This window comes from Carcharodon carcharias, chromosome 13, assembly GCF_017639515.1.
Source record: "Carcharodon carcharias isolate sCarCar2 chromosome 13, sCarCar2.pri, whole genome shotgun sequence".
Lineage (NCBI taxonomy): Eukaryota > Metazoa > Chordata > Chondrichthyes > Lamniformes > Lamnidae > Carcharodon > Carcharodon carcharias.
The window spans coordinates 11,748,527-11,773,644 of NC_054479.1; the positions used below are offsets into that span (position 1 = coordinate 11,748,527).

At 40.5% G+C, this 25,118-nt stretch overlaps 1 protein-coding gene across 1 annotated transcript in view; it reads left to right on the forward strand.

Moving 5' to 3' along the window:
• Positions 1-25,118, forward strand: part of pi4kab (phosphatidylinositol 4-kinase, catalytic, alpha b) — a 153,415-nt gene that overhangs the window by 17,794 nt on the left and 110,503 nt on the right. The window contains exons 5-18 of the mRNA XM_041202508.1: positions 128-200; positions 923-1,185; positions 2,320-2,386; positions 3,299-3,447; positions 5,372-5,437; positions 6,723-6,819; positions 9,771-9,962; positions 11,694-11,794; positions 12,974-13,103; positions 16,114-16,237; positions 16,882-16,977; positions 19,900-20,083; positions 22,052-22,155; positions 23,891-24,059. Of these exons, the coding sequence (XP_041058442.1) occupies positions 128-200; positions 923-1,185; positions 2,320-2,386; positions 3,299-3,447; positions 5,372-5,437; positions 6,723-6,819; positions 9,771-9,962; positions 11,694-11,794; positions 12,974-13,103; positions 16,114-16,237; positions 16,882-16,977; positions 19,900-20,083; positions 22,052-22,155; positions 23,891-24,059 (1,815 nt within the window). The remainder of the gene's footprint in view (positions 1-127; positions 201-922; positions 1,186-2,319; positions 2,387-3,298; positions 3,448-5,371; positions 5,438-6,722; positions 6,820-9,770; positions 9,963-11,693; positions 11,795-12,973; positions 13,104-16,113; positions 16,238-16,881; positions 16,978-19,899; positions 20,084-22,051; positions 22,156-23,890; positions 24,060-25,118) is intronic.

A 25,118-nucleotide genomic window follows, 5' to 3' on the forward strand; every position in this document is an offset into this window, starting at 1 on the left:
ATGTAAAATGCCTCTGTGCAACCCTTTTGCATTTACAGCTCATTTTTCAATTGAAAGCATTGAGTGTTTAGTCAACATCTCATAAATTGAATTTTGTCGTTTTTGATTTCTTAAAATATTTTGACAGGTTTTGGAGGCTATACTGGATGTCATGGAAGTGCTGTTGGGAATGTGTCTGGCACCTCAGACTCAGGATAAAGGTATTTATAGACTGCCTCGAAACACCAGACTTAAAAGATCCTGCTTGAGGTTCTTATGAAGAAATTACTAAGCATGGCTATCATGAAATAATAGATTGTTGCCAAAGGCTTGAATTCAGGAAAGTTCTTCCGTCATGACTGTGACAAAGTTAAGGGTGTAAAAAGAAAATAAGTTTAGATCTCATTTTTAATAAGAGGGTGATAGAATATCAAACATTACCCATTAGTTCATCATAAAGCCAGAGCAGAGTGTTTTTGTCAAGGATTGGATGAATTCCTGTTTGTAAAGGAGATATTTAGTCCCAGAATCTTGGTCAGGAAAATGATAAATGGTTTGAAGTGGTATCCTAGAGAGCAGGATTACTGATAAACTGTAGAATGTTTCAGTCCTGAGATCATGGTTATTGCTTGTGGGTCATGGATATCTCAGTCAAAACGGTCAAAAGATGCTATTTGATTCCGGCACAAATTTGCTGCATATTAGTTGTAAGCACATTTGCACAAGGTCTGCATTTTGGAGGCTAAAACCATAAGATGTTCTAAATTTGTATCACGTCTACCCATTTCAATTTCCACATGCCAAAGGTAACATGATAGGATTTTACTGAACTATCCATTTTTTTTATTGAGCTGTTGCTAAAACACTAATTGTAATTATCAAGTTCAATACCTGTATCCTGTTGGTTTGCTCTGTATTAACAGCAAGTTTTGCCTTTTTGCAGAAAACTTGTGCAGATACGCAGTCCCTTGCTTGATTGGAATTGGCAGAGCGTTTGGACGTTACAGTAACGCAGACGAATCTCTTCTTTCAAAGCTTTTTCCCAAAATAACACCACAATCACTCAAATCTCCTCATGAGATGGATGGACTGAGGCGGCGCTCCTTCAATGATTTTCGATCAATACTGCCCAGCTCCCTTCTGACGGCCTGCCAATCATGTGATAGCTTACGGCATAAAACCAGCAGTGTGACTAACGTCTCCCAGGTCAAAAACAAAACTCAGTTTCAGTATTCGCTATGAGTATTAAGTTTCTGAAAGATGTATTTTCTCTCTCATCATAATTAAATTTAAGTGGAGTTCTCTTGTCGCAAACTTCAAAAAAATGGGAAGTACTTTTTAGTTGAAAAAGTAAATCTTAAGCCTTTTCTTTTTACTATTTCCCACAAAAGGAGCCTTTGTGTTTTAGAATAATTTTTTTTTTCATTCATGGGATGTGGTCATTGCTGGTTAGGCTAGCATTTATCGCCCATCCCTAATTGCCCTTGAGAAGGTTGTAGTGAGCTGCCTTCTTGAACTGCTGCATATGGTATGGTATACCCACAGTGCTGTTAGGGAGGGAATTCCAGGATTTTGACCCAGCTTCAGTGATGAAGGAATGGCGATATATTTCCAAGCCATGATGGTGAGTGGCTTGGAAGGGACCTTCCAGGTGGTGGTGTTCCCATGCATCTGCTGCTCTTGTCCTTCTAGTTGGTAGCGGTCGTGGATTTGGAAAGTGCTGTCTAAGGAGCCTTGGTGAATTCCTGCAGTGCATTTTGTAGGTGCACAATGCTGCAACTTTGAGTTGGTGGCAGAGGGAGTGAATGTTTGAGAAAGGGGTGCCAATCTTGCGGGCTGCTTTGGCCTGGATGGTGTTGAGCTTCTTGAGTATTGTTGGAGCTGCACTCATCCAGGCAAGTGGGGAGTACTCATCCAGGCAAGTGGGGAGTATTCCATCACACTCCTGACTAGTGCCTTGCAGATGGTGGGCAGGCTTTGGGGAGTCAGGGGGTGAGTTACTCACTGCAAGATTCCTAGCCTCTGACCTGCTGTTGTAGCCACAGTATTTATATGGCTAGTCCAGTTCAGCTTCTGGTCAATGGTAACCTCCAGGATGTTGATAAATGCTGATAACCTAGCATTTATATTGGGAAAATATAAGAAATAGCTCTTTTGCTGACTCCATTAGTAAGTGCACTGTTTATTCCTAAATCATTCACTTTCATCCTCTAAATTTAATTCCCTGAATGTGTGGAATCAGCTGCTGTTACCAGGACTTTGGTGCAGTTGCTTCAACTCAGCACCAAACTTTGCAGTTTTTTTTTGCATATCGTCATTGTTTTTTTTTAAATACTGCAGGCAAGTCCTGAGCGCTCCACTGCAATTCCTAGTTCACCTGGAGGGATCAATTTGCACTATTTCGAAGGTAAGATGCTGCATTTTTTAAACAAAACTGTAGCTATTTAAAATGTGCTGACTTATGTTGTAAAAGTGCAGTGCCAATGAATGAGAACATATACAGTCAGTATAGTTTCAGATAAAATTATTGAATATTTCAAATTAAACTACCGAATATTTCAAAAAGTACTCTAGTAAATCGAGGACGGTCAATACAAATTTGTTAAAGCCAAGTCAATGCTAGGCAAATAGAAGAGTGAAGTGACCAACTACATAGAGAAATGGTGTGCAGCATAATGCATTCTTGTATGGATTGTGAGAAGGCATGTAATGACGCATGTCGCAACCATAGAATTCAGATGCAAGAGGCAATGCCATAAATGGATAGAGTTAACAGACAGGAAGCAGAATGTTTTGAGTAAGTGGATGGTGTTTTGGTTAGCCTGCCAAATATACTGTGCCCTTTTGCACGGCCTATTACAGAAAGAACATTAAAGTCACACATTGTAGATTCAGCAGGTCAAGGCTGGGAAACTATATAAAGAGAGTCTTGAGACACTCAGGCTCCTTGCAGTGTGGTGGAGATGGTTATGAGGAAATTTAATTTCTTTAATATTATGAAGAGTTTTGGTAGAATGAATAGGGGAATATTTGTTCCCTCTGGTTTGTGTGTGTGTGTGTGTGTGTGTGTGTGTGTGTGTGTGTGTGTGTGTGTGTGTGTGTGTGTGTGTGTGTGTGTGTGTGTGTGTGTGTGGGGGGGGGGGGGACGGGGGACGGGGCGGGGGGGCAGTGACCGAGGGCTATGAATATAAAGGTATAATTAACCAAGAACCAGCAGAATAACTGATTGGCCTCCTGTGCTGTATTTTTATTATTCTTGGAAGAAGTTAGGTTAGGTTCTTCTCTGAGTAATCGGGAATCTTGGCTTTCTGTGCTATAGGTTCGTACCTCCCCGATGGCAGTGCTGTGGATCCTCATTATTACTTCTCCACCATTAGCTCGAGTTTCTCTGTCTCCCCACTGTTCACTGGCTGCAGCACAAAAGAATTTCATGTTCCACTAGAATACCTCCGCCAACTACTTCAAATGGTATGTACGTTCTTGAAACCCATATTTTTGATAAAGCTTTCATACATCTCTCCCACTTATATTGTGTTATCTGCGCTCTTATCATGGAATTGTTATAGCACAGAAGGAGGCCATTTGGCGCATCATATCTACACCAGCTCTCCGAATGAGCAATCCACTTAGTGCCATTCTCCCGCATTCGCCCTGTAATCCTGTAGGTTCTTCCTTTTCAGTTAAGTCTAATTCCCTTTTGAACGCTTCAATTGAACCTGCCTCCACCACACGCAAGCAGTGCATTTCAGACCTTAATCACTCACTGCGTGAAAACGTTTTTTTCTCATATTAGTTTTGCACATTGAAGCCCATCTTTTGATAAAGCTTTCATATGTCCCTCCCACTTAGTGTGCCTCCTTAGCTCTTTTTGTGTGTAAAACATTGGTGGTTATATTTTTATGTGAAAAGGATAACTGAAATGTTTTTGTGCTGTATGAATGCACACAACTCAGCTATATACAAGATATATATAAAAAGCCTTAACCCTATGTATACTCCCTGCTAACTTTTCCATTATAAATTCCTATGTATGATACCTGTGTGAACTCATCATGCTGTAAGTGCATACAGGCAGCTGGAGTGTCAGTACTAATAATTACAGCATGACAAATTTCTAGTCGAATATGAATATAGGAGTTTATAAATGCAAGTATGGAGTTTATGACTTTAGTATGTGGTTGAATTATGTCTGCACACCCGGGTCCAATTGTTCCCTGACTTCTAACACTGCTTCACCTGAATACTGTCCGATCTCCCCACCTGCGATAGGTATCCACTTTGAGCACCAGAAAACGAGGGTGTGGGTTTCTTTAATCCTATCTTCCCATTTTTATTTTGGATTTATTGAAGGAGCACTCCTGACTGATATGAGCTTATCCTGGAGTTTACAATTTAAAATCGTCAGCTTGAAAAAGAGAAGGGAAAAAAAAAGACTTCTTGTATCTTCGATGGATTTACTTGTTGCTTGACCTGAATTCTAGATTTAGAAAAGAAAAAGCCACAAGACTCATTCTATACTCCTATTGATCGCATAAACCATGTGCAATATTTGGATATTATACCTTACCACCTTTTTAACCTTGCACAGATTGCTTTCTGTTCTCTAGTCTGAGAATGAACTGTACACTAGACCAGTGTAATTCAGTTAATTACATAGGATTGCATAAAATATAGGGCACAGAAACAGGCCATTCAATCCAACAAGTCCATGCAGGTGTTTATACTTCACTTGAGCCTCCTCTGGTCTTTTCTCAACTAAATCTACCATTGTAACTATCTATTCCCTTCTCTCTTATATGGTTGTCCAGCTTCCCCTTAACTGCATCTTTATTATTCACTTCAACCACATTGAAACAAGACGAAATCATCAAACAACTGCACAAGAAATAGGAGCAGGAGTAGACCGTATGGCCCATCGAGCCTGCTTCCCCAATGGCCGTGGAATTGTCAGAAGATTTTGTCATTTTTTCTCAGACAAGTTGCCAATGTGTTTTCATAGTTTTCTGTGATCAAGTTTCAAGAGAATACATCATTTTACTACAACCGTTCTGAAATCACGTACCTTATAACAGTGCAGTTATGAAATATAGGAACCGTAGTTTTTTAAACTTCTATTTGACTTGAAAATTTAGCAAATCTTTTCTATTAGCAGGGAGAACTCTTGGATTGTTTTTATGGCATTCCATAGTCATCTCCAGGATTATGCTTAGAGAATGATGGTGGTTTTTGTCTGGTCTAAGATGCATCCTAAATGCTAGATTTCACTTTTTCTAATAGAAAACAATGGTGCCCTCCACAGGTGACTGTTTCACCACTGCTCGTTCGAGTTCTGTTCTTCGGGTTACCAGATTTATTTTATGACTGAAGAATGTTTCTATGTTTCTTCCCCTAGGTTAAACGGATCGTGGCTGAGTCAGTTTTGAAAACACTGGATGCAACATTGGCAGAGGTTACTGAGGTGCAGAATCACTCATTGCTTTGGAATTGTACTGTTTACTGCTGCTTTATTAATCCAGCTTAAAATCGTCTAAAACGAAATTGCGAAGGGGTCCACACAACACAATGCGTTACCCACTGCCCTCTCATTTCTAGGAACTGGGTTCAAATCCAAACCAGAATGATGGGACAAAATCCAGTTCGATGTTCTGCCGCAAGCTTATTTGTGTTCTGCAACTGGCTGCCAGGGGTACAGAGGAGGCGCAGACTCTGTTCAGATTTTCTCGTTATACACATTATTGGTCCAGAAAGCCACACAAAGTACCACTGGATTCTATCCTATCCCTGCCCTCACCCCATTTTATACCATAGTTCTCAGCTTCTGCTTCATGATTCACCAGCTGATCAAGATGGTTGCAGATCAGTTTGTTTCACGTGGGGTTTTTCTGTGTTTTACCTATGCTTTAGGTGTTGCTGCTGGCAATAGCTGTGCACCAGCCTTGCTTTCATTACCTGTGCTGACTGTCCTGATTGCAGATATAGGTAAATGGCAGCGAGCCACAGACTATGTCCTTACCATAGTATCTGAACTACGACAACAAGGCCTAAAAAATACTCGTGGGGAGAAATCCCATTATGCTTTCTGCATTTTTGAATTGCACTGTATCACGGCTGTGGTTATATCAGATCTGGGAGCGCTTACTAAAGTTGGAAATCCACCATTCCCCAGCAATGGTTACTATTTCCTTGGTGAGTGCAGAGTTCACCCTAAAAGAGCCTGCCTCTTTCATGAGGAGATAATTTTGTTTGTGTCTATTAACTATTTCGATGACATCCATACCTGATGGAAAAGTTGAAGTCAAATGCACCAGCCACTGCCCCCTAGAATTAGTGAGAGAAGTTTTGACCTGGAGTGCATTTTCTGAAAGGGTAGTGGAAGCAAATTCCATGATGACTTTCAAAAGGAAATCAGGTATGTACTTGAAAAGGAAAAGTTTGCAAGGATATAGAGAAATTGCAGAGTTGGGACGAATTGAATAGTTCTTTCAAAGAGCTGGCATGATGGGCAAATAGCCCCCATCTGCGCTGTAAGATTCAATAATAAGCATAAAAATGCAGATCTCTCAGCCAGATAATGCATAGTATCTACAGTCTATTTGAGGATGTAACCTCTGCTGCTGGTTATTTTGTGGCAAGAGCCAGAACTGGAAGCATTGATTTTCAAGGATCCTCTCTGAATAGAGTGAAAACGTTTGATTTTCTGAGATGAGCATCACAGTAATTGTTAGATCTATTTTGATATTTAGGCAAATGCTAATTTGGATCTGTACTATCGAAACTTCAGTGATCCTCTTTACGTGGTGGTGTTTAAAATGTTGAGAGACACTTTGTATCACATGAAAGGTAAGCTTCTCTCACTAGTAGTATTTATTAAATTGTTTTAAAGCCCAGGAATTGAATGTCCTTGGAATACTGACGCGAATGAGTGTCTTCCTGGAACTTCTGTTCATTATCAGCCTGGTTGCTATGGTATTTTCTGACAATTAAGGTGTTTTAATGCCATTGTGTAGGGGGGAATTTGCATCACTTCAATGAATGGGCTGATTTGGTCCCATCTGAGGTTAAGGAAAAGGTGTGGACTAGAAGGCAGCTCACCATTTCTATCCAGCATTAAAGGAATGCCAATAAAAAGTATTTCTCCCACAGATGCCCAATCCTATAGCAAAAAGAGTCCCGCCCCATCCTCCAGAGAGGGTTTGACCTGGATTCTGAGACGTAGTATACATTTACAATTCCCTTTTGTTGAATTTCAAAGGAGATGTTAAAATAAGACGTACTAATTTATATTATATTGGCCGATTTCCCTCAATAACATTGTTGATGGTGAATCAAAGAATGGCTGTTTCATAATCTAGGTACACTAACTATGACAGTACTCTTCCCTTCCATCCATTGCAGAGCAATGAGCCTGTTATCAACCTCAAGGTGTAATGGTTTAGAGAAATTAGACTTCCAGTTATCAAAAGTGTAATGGATTATCTAGTCATTAATACAAAAGATAAATACTGTGGATGCAGGAAATCTGAATAACTCAGCAGGTCAGGCAGAATTTGTGGAGAGAGCAACAGAGGTAATGTTTCAGATTGATAACCTTTCATCAGAAGTGGAAGACGTTTAAGATGTTTAAGTAAGTACAGAGGCATTGAGGTCAACAATTTCAATTCATAACCATTGGCCCCATTTTTCAGACAGCAGCTGTTGGGAATGATTCTGCTGTTTTGATTTGATCTTCTTCAGATCCACCTTTTTGTTTTTTTTTGTACTTTCTGCCTTTGCCTTGTACCATCATTCCTTTGGTTGTTTAATCTCTCCTCCCCTCCGCCCCATCACTGACCTTGCATTTTGTTCGTTCCTCCCTTTCCCTGCCTTTCTACTTGTTTAAGACCTACGTCAATCCTTCCAGTTCTGATGAAAGATCATGGACCTGAAATTTTAACCCTGTTCCTCTCTCTGCAGATGCTGCCTGACCTGCTGAGTATTTCCAGCATATTCTGCTTTCGTTATCTCATGCTCTTTGTTGAGACCTCACTATGTGCAAATTGGATGCTCTGTTTCCTACCTTGGAACAGTAACTAAATTTTGAAGGTACTACGTTGGCTGTGAAGTGCTTTGCGATGATGTCTTGAGGTTGTGAAACACGTTAAATAAATGCAAGTGCTTTCCTTCCTTCCCTTTCCCTCTGTATTAAACATAGCTACCATAGCAACATAATACTTTGAGCTACATGAGTTATAAGATCACATACAGTGCAGTCTGTCTCACCACAAGCCATGCATGTGAGATCCACTGGCTATAAAGAATAGTGAAGACTGCAGCATGTTTCAAGGAATTGACGTATCTTTGGATTCAAGTGACAAGTTAAAATCATACAAACTTTTCCGCACAGTTTAGAATAGCTTATGAAAGTTCTCTGTTGTAACACACGCGTGCCTACCTTTTTATCCTAAAAGTAACCACTGAACGCTGCAATATAAAACAGGAATTTGCACATTGATCACCCAGAATTTCTGATCTGAGAACAATGTGTCATGATGTGGCAGGTGATAATTGCCAGGCAGACCAAATCCGCCAGGGAAACTTTGCCACGCTATCACAATGGTTTTGCAATTTGTATTTATTATGAGAAGATTTGTACACTGAATTCAGAAGTAATGAGCCCACTAACGCCTTAAGAGATTTTAAAAATTAAATTAGAACATTCATTAACAAAAGAAAAGATTTCAAGCACATACCTAAGATTACAGTTACTTAATAATATAGCGAACCCTCAAATTCCTATTTAACCTGACTCCCAACTACACACCCTCTTTAAGGCTACAGTCCAAAATAGACTTTAAATTTAGGTAGGCAATCCAGCAAGTTGACAGTGGAATTCTAAAGACCTTTCTCAAATTTTGGTTACTGGACACAACAGACTTCTGCAGAAGTGGCTGGAGGCTTTTTCCTCAAGGCTATTTTGCAGGTCCTTTTAGATCTTAAATGCCCTCCCCCCCCCCAACATAACCTTCCATATATATGTTTCTCTCTCTTTATACATTCCATTATTCTCTATGTCTTTGGAAATTTATTTTTCTCATAATATAAAAATCTTTCATGTTGCCAGTATAGCCAGTACCTTTGGGAAAAATAATACTGCTTGACCTTGCTAGTTGTAAACATCCTATCATTGCTTTGAAACCTAAACAACCTCTTCACTTAAACAAAAATGCAAACTTCCTTCACACCCTACATGCTGCCCTCATCCATGTTTATTCAATAGCATTTCAAATGCCTTTTACATCTAAGTTATTTTGATAATTTCAACCTTGCAGTCTATCTGACCTCAATTCAATTAAATCACACTGACAAAACCATACACACTCACAATCACAAACCCACCATACAATAAACCACAATAATATAATGAAAAGTATGATAGTTTCATGACAAATGCCACATCCTCATTATTCATCAGAATCAAATTTGGAATTAATGTTATTGAGTTGTAACAATAGGATCGTGTTAGGTTACTTGCCTTAGGGCAAAGTTTGTTTATGATGTGCTAATAGACGAATGGAATTAACAAGTATTTTTATATGGCTGTTTTAGAGGGGGTGAATTATAGGCTTGTCACTCAGCCCATATTTTAAGCAGCTCATTTAAGGTATCAGGACTTTGTACATCCCTGTCTGACAGTAGAGTGTTGCTGTAAATGGATAAATCTGTGCTCTTGAGAGCTTGGTTGAATTCAGTTGCCAAATTCGCTTTCTTTTCTGTGCTTTCAGCATTCATCACTTTTTTTTTTGTCCTCCCAGATCTCCAGACTGCATTTGTGAAGGAGGTTCATGATTTTGTGCTTGAGCAGTTTAACAGTAGCCAGTCTGAATTGCAGAAGATCCTGCATGATACGGACTATATCCATCATGAGTTTAACCCTCTGAAACTCAGGTGTCAAGCAAATGCAGCATGTGTGGATTTAATGGTGTGGGCTGTTAAGGACGAGCAAGGTAGAGAATTTCTGAAGTATAGAAATCTCATGTTTTCTCTTTATTTTCTGTGCACTCCTTTTTTTTCTTTTGAGTGGCTTAATCAAGTTGAAAATATTAGCCAAGTTTTGTGTTCTGGACAGAGGTTAAGCATTTTTATGGCTTCTTGTTTTTTTAAGATATCAGTGCAGAATGTCATAAGTAACTTTTTTTTTTAACATTCCTCCCCTTAAAAGACTCCATTTACTGAGAAACATTTCTATGAAGGTAACTCTTCATTACCTTCATCAATTTGATTGTTTTTCACCTGTGATTCCAGACACTATGAGCTGGACATTCATTCAGGCTTCGGGACCTCAACACCAGGACCAGATGGAGATCCTGAGCCCGCACTTGCTATCGACAAGACCCTAACAATGAGGCTTGGAGCCTCTGTGGCACCCCCAACCTGCCACAGTGAGGTTGCCTCCATTGAGCAACACCGGGGGGGGGGTTGCTGGCAAGGCTAGCATTTGTTACCCATTTCGAATTGCCCTTGAAATGAGTAGTGTGCTCAGTCATCTCAGAGGGCGGTTAAGAATCAATCACGTTGCTGTGGGCCTGGAGTCTCACATAGGCCAGACTGGGTAAGGATGGCAGATTTCCTTCCTTTAAGGACATGAATGAACCAGATGGGTTTTTATGACAATTGATGGTAGTTTCATGGTCGCCATTATTGAGACTAGCTTTCAATTCCAGATTTTATTAATTGAATTTAACTTCCGCCAGCTGCTAGTCTGTGATTTGAACCCATGCCTGGGCCTCTGGATTACTAGTTCAGTGACATTACCACTATGCCACCATCTCCCTTAAAATGCTGATGAGGCTGTAAAATTGCCCTTAATTGGGGTCTCAGTCACACTAATTGGTTGTCTGCCTTTGTGGTGCGAGTGGTTGATCCTCCTCCTAACCCATAGCTTGGAAACTTCATCCAGGAGTGCTTTGGGGAACCTGCTATTTTCTCAGCTCCACCTGCGGCTCCTCCCCCACCTGCCACCTCCACAAGGCCAGGAAAATACAGCCTAAGTCTGGGTAAACTATTCGGCTGTGGAGCGGATTCACAGCTGAGATCTATTTTGCCTGCTACTTTTTAGCAGGGGTCATTGGATAAGCAACCAGCGGGAGAGGAATCCTGGTTGACTTTTTCTCCTCTCCCATTGATTCTGCAGCTGCTAGTTTACTGCTCCCTCATTTGAGACAAATCAACTTCGCACTATCTAGGGACCTGACCAGGCTCAGTACCATACTGGGCATTGCAGTTATCAGTTGAGTCATTGCGGAACAGTTGGTGCTTTTTGACCTGTTTTTTAACGTGAAAGGTAATATTTTGTTTATTGGCTCTATCTGCCATTTTGATTGGACAGATTGAAGTCCACTGGCCAATTTATGGACTTAACTGAAGGTTTATTTTATACATATACATTAAAATTAGTATATTTGTGTGTGTTGTATTTTGGATACATTTAGATTTGTTGAACAATTTACTGACGTCTACAGCTTCAATGGGAATATATGTGAACATATAGAATTATTTGGTTATTCTTTGGTATTTTAAAGATACAGATTTTTCAATGTAATTTATGGAAACGATAATACTTGAGAGTAATGAGTATGAAGCATGATAGTACCATGAAGTACAGCTCAAGTTTATGGTGACAGCAGAGTAAATTCTATTTCTTCAGAGGTTTAACTTGTGGAATTCTTTTAATGAAGGTGCAGAAAATCTTTGCTCAAAGCTTTCAGAGAAGCTGCAGTCAAAGACATCGAGTAAAATAATTCTGTCGCACATGCCCCTGCTGATTTGTTGTTTGCAGGTATGTATAAATTTTAAAAATGAATATAAAAGGATTATATTATCCCCTGTGTTTTTCCTGTAAAGTGTCAGGCTCATTTAGTGGCGCTCTTGTATCATCGACAACAGGTGGTGGGTTCAAACCCTAAGCCAAGGATTTTACCACCTAATCTAGGCTGATACTTCATTGCGTTACTGATGGAGAGGCGAGGGCTAGAGGAGTTGTCGTTTGGAGGAAATGTTAAACTGTTTCTATGGATGTAAAATATCGTATAGCACTCTTCCAAGAAAAAGATGTTGTCCCGGTATCCTGGCCAGCATTCAATCCTCAACCAATGCTGTGAAAAAAGATTAATTGGTCACTTATCTGTTAGTGTCTATGGGATCCAGCTGCATTTCCCAACAAAAACAACAGTAATTGCACTTCACAAGTAATTCCAACCATGAAACGCTTTGGGAAGTTCTGAGGACACGAAAGAAAACACAATATTTTATCTTTTCTATTGCTAGTCTATTGCCCTGTTTCCATTGAGAATAGCATAGGACGTTCTTCAATACATTGGGATGCTCTAAATCTTCCACCACACTTGTTAACAGGAGTTTTGCTTTACTGTGTCTGTGTGAAATTAACAATTGTTCACAATTGTTCACTATTCTGATCGACAGTGGAAATCTTGACTTTTGTTACTCGCCCAAAGACCAGTTGCAATGTTCCACTTTCTGTCCTGACTGAGGTTAGTTAAACTCAACCAACCATGAATTGGCCTTGTGAACTTTTGATGTTTGGGTTAACGCTGTATAATGGGAAATGTGGACATGCAAGTGTAACAACATGACTTCCTGTGGACAGGAAGTGTGTGTATAGCTGCAAGACCTTTTATATAGGAGGTATTACTCAGTTCGCCTAGGAACTGCCAAAAGTGATCGTGCAAAAAAGTTTTGCTGTTTTAACATGCTTCATGAATTGGCAGGCTGATTTTCTTCAGAGCCACTCATTTTTAATAGGCTGCAAACCATTCTTAGGGGAAAATAGTTTCAACCTACCATTACGTTAATTGATTCTTAATGCAAAAGCTTGATTGTCAATCAGTATTTTTTAGTGGTTTTTTTCTTTGCAGTTATTATGCTTGCTGGTACCGTCACCTGTTCTTGGGCGTTGCTTGCATTTTTCATTTCAGAATATTTTCTTTTATCCAACCAGGGTCTGGGACATTTGTGTGAGCGATTCCCTGTTGCAGTTCATTCTGTCACAACATCGCTAAGAGATTTTTTGGTAATCCCATCACCAGTACTTGTCAAGGTGTACAAATACCACAGTCAGTACAATTCAGGTAACTGGATGCTTAATTTGTACTGCAGCTATAAGCAGTTGCAAAGTTGTGAAATGCTGTGATGGTCTTCATTTTAAAAAAAACCATTGTTACCAAAAAAAAGTTCAAAGGAAATTTTGCAACAAGGAAATTATTTTTATTGGCAGAAGCATTGAGGAGAAAGACTAGCATAGAATGTCCTAAGCAACATGCAGTACACTGTGGTGAAAATTGCTGCAACAGCTTCCTCATTTTATTATATTCTGGATTATTTAGGATGAAGATGTAAGCAAGTTTTAAATAAATGTCTGTTGCAAGAATACAGAATTACTACAAGTGGAGTACAGAAAGTGCAGGGTGGAGCTTAAGAAAGCAATTAGGAGAGTAAAGAGGGGATATGAGAAAGCTCTGGCTGGTAAAAGTAGGGAAAATCCCAAGATATTCTATAAGTGTATCAGTGTGAAGAGGGTAACCAGGGAAAGGGTAGGGCCCATAAGGGACCAAGGGGTCAATCTATGGTTGGAGCCAGAGGACATCGCTAGAGTGTTGAATGAATAGTTCACATCCATCTTCACCCAAGAGAATGAGGATGAAGGTATCGAACTCGGGGAGACAGATTGTGAGGTTCTTAAGCAAATTGTTATAGGGAGTGACAAGGTATTGGAGGTGTTGGCAGGCTTAAAAGTAGACAAATCTCCAGGTCCGGATGATTTGTGGCCCAGACTGCCGAGGAAGGCAAGGGAGGAGATCGCAGGGGCTCTGACCCAAATTTTTAATTCCTCTCTGGCCACGGGGGAGGTGCCAGAGGACTGGAGAACAGTTAATGTGGTTTTGCTATTTAAGAAGGGTTTTAGAGATAAGCCAGGGAACTACAGGCCAGTGAGTCTCTTGTCAGTGGTAGGGAAGCTGTTGGAGAAGACTTATAAAGAAGGCAAATGCACATGGGATACAGGGTAATTTGATAAGGTGGATTCAAAATTGGCTTAGTTGTAGGAGACAGAGGGTGATGACAGAAGGTTGATGACAAAAGGATGATTTAGTGACTGGAAGCCAGTGTCCAGTGGCATACCACAGGGATCTCTGCTCGGTCCCCTGTTATTCGTCATTTATATAAACGACATAGATGACTATGTGGGGGGCAGGACTAGTAAGTTAGCAGATGACACAAAGATTGGCCGGTGGTTAACAGTGAGGTTGAGTGTCTTGGGCTACAGGAAGATATAGACGGGATGGTCAAATGGGCAGATAAGTGGCAGATGGAATTTAACCCTGAAAAGTGTGAGGTGATACACTTTGGAAGGAGTAATTTGACAAGGAAGTATTCAATGAACGGCATGACACTAGGACATTCTGAGGAACAAAGGGACCTTGTGTGTCCATAGATCTGTGAAGGCGGAGGGGCATGTTAGTGGGGTGGTGAAAAAGGCATATGGGACACTTGCCTTTATCAATCGAGGCATAGATTGCAAAAGTAGGGAGGCCATGTTGGAGTTGTATAGAACCTTAGTGAGGCCACAGCTGAAGTACTGTGTGCAGTTCTGGTCGCCACATTATAGGAAGGATGCGATTGCACTGGAGGGGTTGCAGAGGAGATTCACCAGGATGTTGCCTGGGATGAAACATTTAAGTTATGTAGAGAGGTTGGATAGACTTGGGTTGTTTTTGTTGGAGCAGAGAAGACTGAGGGGCGACCTGATCGAGGTGTACAAGATTATGAGGGGCATGGCCGGGATGGATGGGGAGCAGTTGAAGGGTCAGTCATGAGGGGACATAAGTTCAAGGTGAGGTGCAGGAGATTTGGGGGTGATGTGAGGAAAAACTTTTTTATCCAGAGGGTGGTGACAGTCTGGAATGCGCTGCCTGGGAGGGTGGTGGAGGCGGGTTGCCTCACATCCTTTAAAAAGTACCTGGATGAGCACTTGGCACGTCATAACATTCAAAGCTATGGGCCAAGTGCTGGTAAATGGGATTAAGTAGGTAGGTCAGGTGTTTCTCACATGTCAGTGCAGACTCGAAGGCCCTCTTCTGCGTTGTGTGATTCTGTGAAGTGGGCAATCAGATGAGCGCATACCTCTGCCAGGCTGTGTTAACTCAATAATTATGCAGCTCTTCCTTGAGGCTTTTCCCTGCTCTGTAACTGCTCCTTCAGGTACCAGCCCTAATAGGATGTTGGCGACCATGGACTTCCATTGGATTGATCCATGATTATGCTTGACTGAGTACTTAAGTGGTTTGCCATTGCCTTTTGCAGTAAGGTTGACCAGGAAACACTCCTGCTCTTACCACCTGCCATCATGCATATTGGAAGGATTTACAGACTGATGATCAACCTGTTTGGCACGTTACAAACGCACTTTCTGTGGCCATCAAGTCCTGAAGTGGCACTTGAATCCAGAGCTTCTGGCCCAGAGGTAGGGCACCACCACAGCTTCTCAAGATCTCTGTTTTGTAACTACAAAGCTAAGAAAAGATATATTTCCATTCAGAGCTCCCATCCCACTGAGGAGGCTTCAGGCCAATCCACATCCAAGAACCTGCTCTGAAAACTCTGCTCACATTTTGATAGCTGTGACAAATTCCACAACTGCAGCTGAGACAATCCACAAAATTCCAAAACAATGAACAAAAACAATGGACAACATTCTAAATCAAACAACCCACAACATTCTAAATAAAAATCAATTCACCCTATTTCCCTGTGTTAACAGACCCTTTTAAAAATTCCAGGATCTAGATCGCATCTTCACCAAAAACGAATCAGTTCTTCCTTGGGCCATACCCTACCTCTCTACCAAATTTTGTTGATATCGTCCATTAGTTTTTGAAATACATTGTTTATAGACAACCAGACTAACTGGGGCAAAAATGTTACCTCTGCCCATCTTTAGTGGCAGAGGTAATAATGGGTACAAAAGCTTTGCTGAATCACGTACATGCCTCATTCGTAGTTTCCTGGTAGACTTCTATGCAATAAAAGTCAATGGTAATCTGTTAGTGTTTCTTGTTACAATGTGGTTTTGTTTTTTTAAAGGGGGTTCTGACATTAAAATAAGTGTAACAAATGAGCACTCGGAGGCAACTGTGCTATCCTCGAAGAAGAACCAGCCATCTATGTATGAACAGCTGAGGGACATTGCTATAGACAATATTTGCAGGTAAGAAAAACCCAAACCATCCATGCAGGAGCATTGCTATACAAATAAAGAACTTGCATTTATATAATCACCTGTTATATTCATTGAGCATCCCAAAGTGCATCGAAATCAAGATTTTACATTTGAAACGTGGTCACTGTCACATTGGCAAACACAACAGCCATTTTCCTTGCATTTATATAGTGCATTTGACAACAGCAAAACATCCTGAAGTGTTTCATAGCCAGCAAAAATACTTTTGAAGTGTCAATCAATGTTTCAAAGTAAAGTTTTTCCAAACAAGGCCCTATAACAACACTGAGCTAACTGTAAAGGTAATCTGCTTTTTTTCTTTTGGTCATACTGGTTGCTAGGTAAATTTTTGGCCACAACAGAAGGAGAGTTCCCCCGCTCTACCTTCAAATTGTGCAATGGGATGAGAAGGCAGATGGGGCCTCTGTTTGATGTCTTATCCAGAAGACTACCTCCGACATATTCTAGTAATAGCACTTGCACTTTTGGTGGACATGAGTCTTGGGTGATTATTTGGATAAATTCACTATTCTTCACACTTTTGAAATTAGCTGTGTGGTAGAGTTAATTTTGGGGGAAAGCTTTTTAAAAATGTTGTTGCTGTGCTTATACTGTATTTTTTTGCTGCTTAGGTGTCTTAAGGCGGGATCAGTTGCAGACCCAGTGATTGTGGAAGCATTCTTGGCCAGTCTTTCCAATCGTCTGTACATATCCCAAGAGAATGATAAGTGAGTAACACAACAAAGTTCTAATCTGTTGTTCTAGTTATGGGCTAGCCTATTAGATATGCCTTTTTCCACATACATCTAGCTCAAAATCTGCATAGAGGCTACATATTTAATCTGCTTTCAACAATGCTATGCTTTTTCTTTTAAATTATGAAGTTCATTTATGAATGCTATCTGGTGAAAAAATACTTCCAATGAAGCAAATCTCTATAAATGATTTTCTTTAACTTGGGAAATTAATCAAGATTTTGAAGTGCTTGAATTTTTCTTATGAGAATAAGAATGTTGTGTTAGGGAATGTTTTGGTATTGGCCTGTAAAATCCAGCATTTTACTGGAGAAGATTTAATCCTCATTGAGATTGAAGGAATTCTGGCGTCAACTGCAAGACTGACTTTTGTTTCTTTTTCTCTTTGTACGCATGGATCAATAGTACAATTGTGATTATCATGTTGTAATGGAGAGAACTTTTCCTGGCCAGTGAATTCATTCAAATTGCCAGATAATTGAGATGCCTGCCATCCTTGTTCATTGGTTTCATGAATACCCAATAGGGACAGGAGTAGGTCATTCAGCCCCTCGAGCCTGCTCTGCCATTCAGTAATAAAATGGCTGATCTGATCTTGACCTCAGCTCCACTTTCCTGCCTACTCCCCAATTTACCTTGACCTGCAGTTGTACTGATATGAACTAAAGAGCTGAACCAAATCCCCGAGCTGACCCGAAGTTGCAGTTCACAGCATTTAAATGTTGAAATGAAGTGAATGTAAAAGGTCTAACTTGAAGAGGCAAACCAACAGTTGAAAGACATGACTCCTTCAGAACTGAATTGCTCCACCTGCCAATCTGAACAGATGCTTGCAGCCCAGCAATTAAAAATTCATTCGAAGAACGAATAATTCTCTTCCAATTGTTCATGAGGTGTGGACGCCGCTGACAAGGTTGTATTTGTTGCCCTTCTCGCCTGACCCTGAGAAGCTGCCTTGAAACACCACAGTTCTTGTGTTGATGACACTCCTATTATAATTCAAATATTGTACAGTGACCTCTCCATTCTATAAGTATGCCTTGCCACAACCAGAAATAGAATTATAGGTTTGTTTAAGCATTTATTCCATATGCTGTCTCTTATGTCTCCTCCCTTGTACACTAGTGGAATTTCATAGCAAATAACTGATGGTTAACTTCTTGGTAGATTTGAAGTGAATGTTAATTTTTCAGCTTGTGATCCAGCAGTCAATTTACATTTTGCAGCCTTATTTGGTTCCTTAGTTAATTTGTTTGACCTGAATGTGATTGTAAACAGTTGTGTGGTTCTTGTTAAAATAGATTTTTATCTTGTGACCCTCTGCTGTTTTGGGAACAAGTGTGAAGATTTAAGTGTTATTAAAGAGAATCAGTGCAGAAAAATATTATCTCGTGACAAAAATCTCTTTTTTGTTGATGTTCAAGGCGTTTACTGCTGCTTCATTTGGAATTGACTAAATAAGTATATTTTTGTTCTTTTTTGCTGCAAATATGTAGTAATTTGATTACAATATGGGTTTTCTTTCTTCCATTCAGTTAACTAAGTGAATTTGAACATTTTATTCAAAATGAGTCACTAATAGGTTTATTCCAATGTCTCCTCTGAATTTTTTTCCACGATCGCACACGTGAGGTATTTTAAAGGGGTCACCTTGTGAGCGGCCTGCATGATGACTTCCATGTTGCTGCAGAGCGCGCACATATCCATTTTAGGGGGAGCATTGACTGAGCCATAAGAACATAAAAAATAAGAGCAGTAACGGCAGCAAAGAGGTTATGTTACAGGACTAGTAATCCTGAGGCCCAGAACCCCCCCCCCCCCAGGCATCTACAACCTGGGGCTTGTTAAGGACTCGTGTGGCTCTGGACCTTGATCAATTGAACCTATCTTTATGGCAATTAATTGGCTTGTTGTGTCTTTTTAAACTTTTATTAATATTGTACTTATGAGAAAGCATCATTCAATTGACAACTTTTCCGTAAAATCCTTCACGTTACTGAAATATATCTGTTTGGTTTTTCATAATTATTGGCATTTGAGTGTAATAGCATTGCTGCTCTTAAGACACTTTATTTTTGACTAAATTTTAAAAAAATAGCTGCTCTTGTTATTAAGCTGGATGACTCTGGCCTAGACTAATGATATGGAAAAATGAGTTCAAATCCCATCAAGGCAGCTGGAGGATTTGATTAAGTGAATTAAGTAAATCTGGAATTAAAAGTTAGTATCAGTAATGGTACCATGTAACCAAAAACAGTTTTTGTTGTAAAAATCCAACTGGCTCACTCCTGCCCTTCAGGGAAGGAAATCTGATGCCCTTACCTAGCCTGGCCTGTATATGACTCCAGACCCACACCTATGTGGTCGAGTTTTAATTGCCTTCTGAAATGACCTAGCAAATCATTCCGTTGTATTTGAAAAGGCATCTCACCACCGAATTACAATTCACTAGAATAATTAGGGATGGGCAATGAATGCTGTCTTCATCATCGACAAAATATACAAAAAAAGGAGTAGGCCCTTTGGCCTGTTAAACTCAAGGGTGAGGAAATCGTGATGCAATTGTACATGGCTTTGGTGAGACAGTTTTCATCTCCTTTATCTAAGGAAGGATATATTGCCTCAAAGTGGGTGCAAAAAGGTTCATTAAATTGATTCCTGGGCTGAGATGTTTGTGCTATGAGGAGAGATTGAGTAGAATGGAGTTTAGAAGAATGAGAGGGAACCTCATTGAAATGTATAATATTTTGTGAATGCTTTATTGGGTAGATGTTGAGAGGCTGTTTCTCCCTGGCTGGCTGGAGAAACAAGATCCAGGGGGCTACAGCCTCAGGATAAGGTGTCGGTCATGTTCAGTTTATTTCTTGTTGGATTTATTTTGTTTTCTCCATCCAGGGATGCCCATCTGATTCCTGATCACACGATCCGTGCACTTGGCCACATTGCTGTGGCATTGAGAGACACGCCAAAGGTGATGGAACCAATTCTGCAAATCCTACAGCAGAAATTCTGCCAGCCTCCATCCCAGTTGGATGTTCTTATTATTGATCAGCTGGGCTGCATGGTCATCACGGGGAATGTAAGTGAGATGGAGTGATTTGCACTGTAGCATAGTAACTCAAGGTCAAGTAACCAGAGCTGGTAGTTTTTTAAAGTAATTAGGGCACCAATTGAAGTCTCTTGACGTTCAGCCCTGTGGACACGAAAGGGGATGATTTCATCTTCACCGCCTTGGCAGTAACGTAGCTGAGTGAATCCATGGAAATGAGAGTGAGTGTGTTCTTCAACAAGTGGGTAATCCACACTAATATAATGGACTGTACTGTCCAGACAATGAAGTTGAAAATTAAACCCCTGTTGTCAAATTTCTTTTTTTTTCAAAAAAACGATGGCTTTCTCTTACTTGGTTCCAAAAAATCATTCAGTCTTCTCCCTGTGAGCCTGAGATTGCTTCACATAACTGACTTAAATTAGTTTATAATTATGGTAGTCCATGTTTGGAAAGAACCAAAATCTAGCTGCAAAAATTTGTTTCTGTCCATCTGACACTTTGTCATCAATCTGGCTACAGATTTTGCGGAAGCCAAATAATTTCTTTGTGATCCAATTGGTCCGTTATTTGAAAGAAAGAAAGCACTTGTATTTAAGAGCAAAAGACTGCAGATCTTGGAAACCTGAAATAGGAACAGAAAATGCTGGATCTACTCAGGTCAAGCCGCATCTGTGGGGAGAGGAACAGTTAACAGTTAAAGTTACAGTTCAGTGATTTTTCATCAGAGTGGTTTTGCCTGACCTGTTGAGTATGTCCAGCATTTTGTGTTTTTATTTTGCATTAATATAGCACCTTTCACATCCTCCAAGCCCTAATGTGATTCACAGGGAATGAATCACTATTAGAAGTGGATTCAGTTTTGAAGCTCCTTTTTCTGCAAACTGATTCATCCAGTGGCTGAATATGTCGATATGTCTTTTTTTATTTACTCATTCATGGGATGTGGGCTTCGCTGACTGGGCCAGCATTTATTGCCCATCCCTAGTTGCCCGTGAGAAGGTGGTGGTGAGCTGCCTTCTTGAACCGCTGCAGTCCAAGTGGTACACCCACAGCGCTGTTAGGAAGGGAGATCCAGGATTTTGACCCAGCGACAGTGAAGGAACAGCGATATATTTCCAAGTCAGGATGGTGAATGACTTGGAGGGGAACCTCCAGGTGGTGGTGTTCCCAGCTATCTGCTGCCCTTGTCCTTCTAGGTGGTAGTGGTCGTGGATTTGGGAGTAAGGAGTCCTGGTGAATTTCTGCATTCTGCTTGGTCTGTTGGCTGAGTGTGATGTAATTTTTATTCTCCATAACTAAGGAATGAATTATGAAAGGACCGTCCCAAAAATATTTTGACTAGCAAGTAAACATGCTTAGTTTTATTTAACGTTCCTTTTTACTTTTCCAATATTTAACTTCTTTAGTTCCCACAAAGGTCTTGTTGTGATTTCATCAGGTGAGATGATGGCTGTGCAATCCTAAACATATTGGATGATAGCATCTGGTATCCTTCTCAGCAAACAGAACATTTACTGTGTCAGAAGAGTCTGATGAAGAGTCATACAGACTCGAAACGTTAACTGTGTTCCTCTCCGCAGATGCTGTCAGACCTGCTGAGTTTTTCCAGCTATTTTTGTTTTTGTTTCAGATTCCTAGCACCCGCAGTATTTTGCTTTTATTTTATTATAGAACATTTACTGTGGTTGGAAGAGACAATTTTTAATACAGTAGTGATTGCTGATTTTGTTTCATATGTATCGGGCTTTAAGATTATTTGTTGCTTATTCCTTATTCCTTAACTAGTTTTACTTGTGTTTATTGACTTCTGACCAGAGAATAAGCTGGAGAGAGCCCGTGGGCAGTGTAAATTGTATGTGGGTGGTTAGAAGAGACCGAAGTTTACCTGCCCAATTCTTAACTTGAGAGCCTTTAGTATTGGAGCTAAAGATCCATAGCTAGGCTACATTTTGGTTTAGGAGTGATAAAATGCACTGACTGACTTTTTTTTAACAGCAATATATTTACCAAGAAGTATGGAACCTCTTTCAACAAATCAGTGTGAAAGCCAGTTCAGTTGTTTACTCAGCAACTAAAGACCACAAAGATCATGGCTACAGGTAGGGTTTGAAGTATTGTCACATGCAATGTGCATACTTTTCTTCCATTTCATTCCCCCTGTTTCATTAAAATTTAAAGGAAATCAATGAAAAAACGCAGGATACACTGTTTAATCTGAAAGTCTTCATTTTTAGTCACTTATACTAAAACTTAGACAGTAACCCAAAGAGCCAAACAGCCTGTTTGTTGGCCAGTGATTTTTTCCCCTCTCTAAACCCCAGTGTCATTCCCCATTCCACAGCAAAAGATGGTGGGCAGGTGACCTGCATCCATACCTTTTGTTTAGGACGACCTCAGGGGGAGGCCCAGAGGCTGCCACCACCTCCCCTTGCAAGTCACTGGGGAGTACTGTCCTCTGTTCAGTACCTCATCCTGATTGTGTGAGGGAGTTTAGAAACTATGTTGGAAAATTGCAGAGCTGTGTCTTTGTTATTTCTTTTTAGAGAGAGAAGAAGAGGCTATTTAGCCTGTCATGCCTGTGCTGGCTCTTTGAAAGAACTATCCAGCCAGTCTCACTCTCCTGCTCTTTCCTCACAGCCCTTCAATTTTCCTCCTTTAAGTGTTTATCCAATTCCCCTTTTCAAATTGCTATTGAATCTGCTTCCACTGTCCTTTCAGGTAGTATATTTCAGATCATCATAACTCGCAGCATAAAAATAGTTTTCCTCATCTTGGGATGTGGGTGACCCCAGCAACGCCACATTTATCACCCACCCTTAGTTGCCCTGTGAAGGTGGTGGTGGACCTTCTCCTCAAATTGTTATAGTCCTTGTGGTGGTAATGCTACAACAGTGATGTTTTAATAAGGAATTCCAAGATATCGACCTAGCTATGATGAAGGAGCAATGATATACATCCAAGCCAGAATGGCTGTGATTTGGAGAGGACAGAGCTCCTACAGCGTTGCTGTTCTTACTTTTCTCAATCGTACAGATCAAAGTAACCTTGGTCCTATCACTTTGTTTAATAGTGAATAAGCCCTCAGGCCATGGGCCCTGTGAATTGTACCCTTGAAGCTCTGGCAGCTTGTCCTATATGCATTTGCTAGTTTTTAATAGCTGGTTTGTTCTGTTTGAATGTTGTGGGCTTCAAGGTTTGGAATTTTAAATAAGAGCGACAAAATCTATAAGTATTGGCAGTTTGAGAAATATGCTGCACCACATGTTGAAATATAATGTGATGTTAATACACTGTAACCTCTGCAGTCCGAAAACTTGGCACCAAGTCATTTCTCGATTTTGGAATTTTCTGGATTATAGAAAAAATTTAGATTACCAAGCCATAAGTGTGTGAACTGGGAAACATCGTGGATATAAATGTTTCCCTGAAGCATACAACAGTGATAAAACATTATAAAGCAGTAATAAAATTTGTTTTACTTATCCAAACACTGTTCCATGTTTCCGATCCTAAAGATTGTCATCGCTATCATTGAGGGAGTGCTTGGGTCCTGCTCAAACATTTTCCAGATACTTGGTTTCTAAACAATAGATTTCCAAACTGAAGAGGTACGGTATATATTGCACCTGACTGTCGAATAGGATTGTAGTGATTTCAGCACAGAAGAGGGTTATTTAGCCCACCATACTGAATGGCCTCCGTCTCTCCAGACTTCAATGTATAACTTGCTATGAGAAGCAAATTGTTTTTAAAAAACACTTTAGAAAATGGGTATTTATTGGGCTAATGAATGTGATGCTTTTATGTAAACCATCCCAGTTCTGTTTGTTTCAGGCACTGTTCCCTGGCAGTTATCAATGCCCTCGCTAACATAGCAGCTAACCTGCAGGGGGAGCAGCTGGTGGATGAACTTCTCGTTAATTTGCTGGAGCTTTTTGTACAGCTGGGTTTAGAAGGGAAGCGAGCCAGTGAAAGAGCGAGTGAGAAAGGTCCTGCTTTAAAGGTAAGCAGCAGGCTGAACCACTTGCAGAAGTGGCTCCATTTAGGAAAATGTCCACACCTGATCCTTTGAGGCTCTGCTGCCTGTGTCTTAACTTGCACCAAGCCCCGTTCGCCTTTAACCTCTGTACTCGCTGACCTACTTTGGCTCCTGGCCAGGCAGCATCTTGATTTTAAAATTCTCATCCTTGTTTTCAAATCCCTCTACGGCCTCATCCCTATCTCTGCAATCTCCTCCAGCCTCACAACCCCCCCCGGGATATCTGCACTCCCCTAATTTTGGCCTCTTGAGTATCCCCAATGTTAATTGTTCCACCATTGATGGCCATGCTTTCAGTTGCCAAGGCCCCTGACCAATGTTGCCTTTACCCCTCGCTGCCTTTCTAACTCTTTCCTCCTTTAAGACACCCCTTAAACCTGGCTGTTTGACCAACCCTTTGGTATTCTAACCAAATAGCTGCCTCTTTGGCTCAGTGTCGTATTTTGTTTTCTGATGCTTCTGTGGTGCTCCTTGGGACTTTTCATTACATTAAAGGTGCCTTATAAATATAAGCTGTTGTTGTTGTAAGACAGCGACTTGTGTTAGAAAGCATTTTAGAAAATAAGTTGAGGCCATGAGCTTTACTTTTAAAGCAGTACCAAAATGGTCACTTGGATCGGCCTTTGGAGTAACCCTGGCAGTTACTATTACCTTGAAAACTTTGATGCCTCATGTAGCCATTGAAGTCTGGACATTCCCCAATCCTGGCTAGCTTTACCTGTGAGGTGGTGTAATAATGCCTAGCAGGGTGTGGAATTTTTGCATACCTGTGCAATTAAAACCTCTTCAGAGGCCTTGAGTTCCTTCTTGAAATAGTTGGAATTTCTAATCCAGCATGGCTGTGAAGCCATGAAGACCAACCTTGCCAATGCAACAGGCTGTGGCATCAGTCGCCTTCTCCCACGAGAACTGTGCCTAGTCTCCTTTATGCGACACTATGCTGCAGTCGCTCAAGAAAATATGATCAGCATGCAAAAGTTGGAGGCTCCGATTATTTGTCGGTGATGTGGTCACTTTGATGAA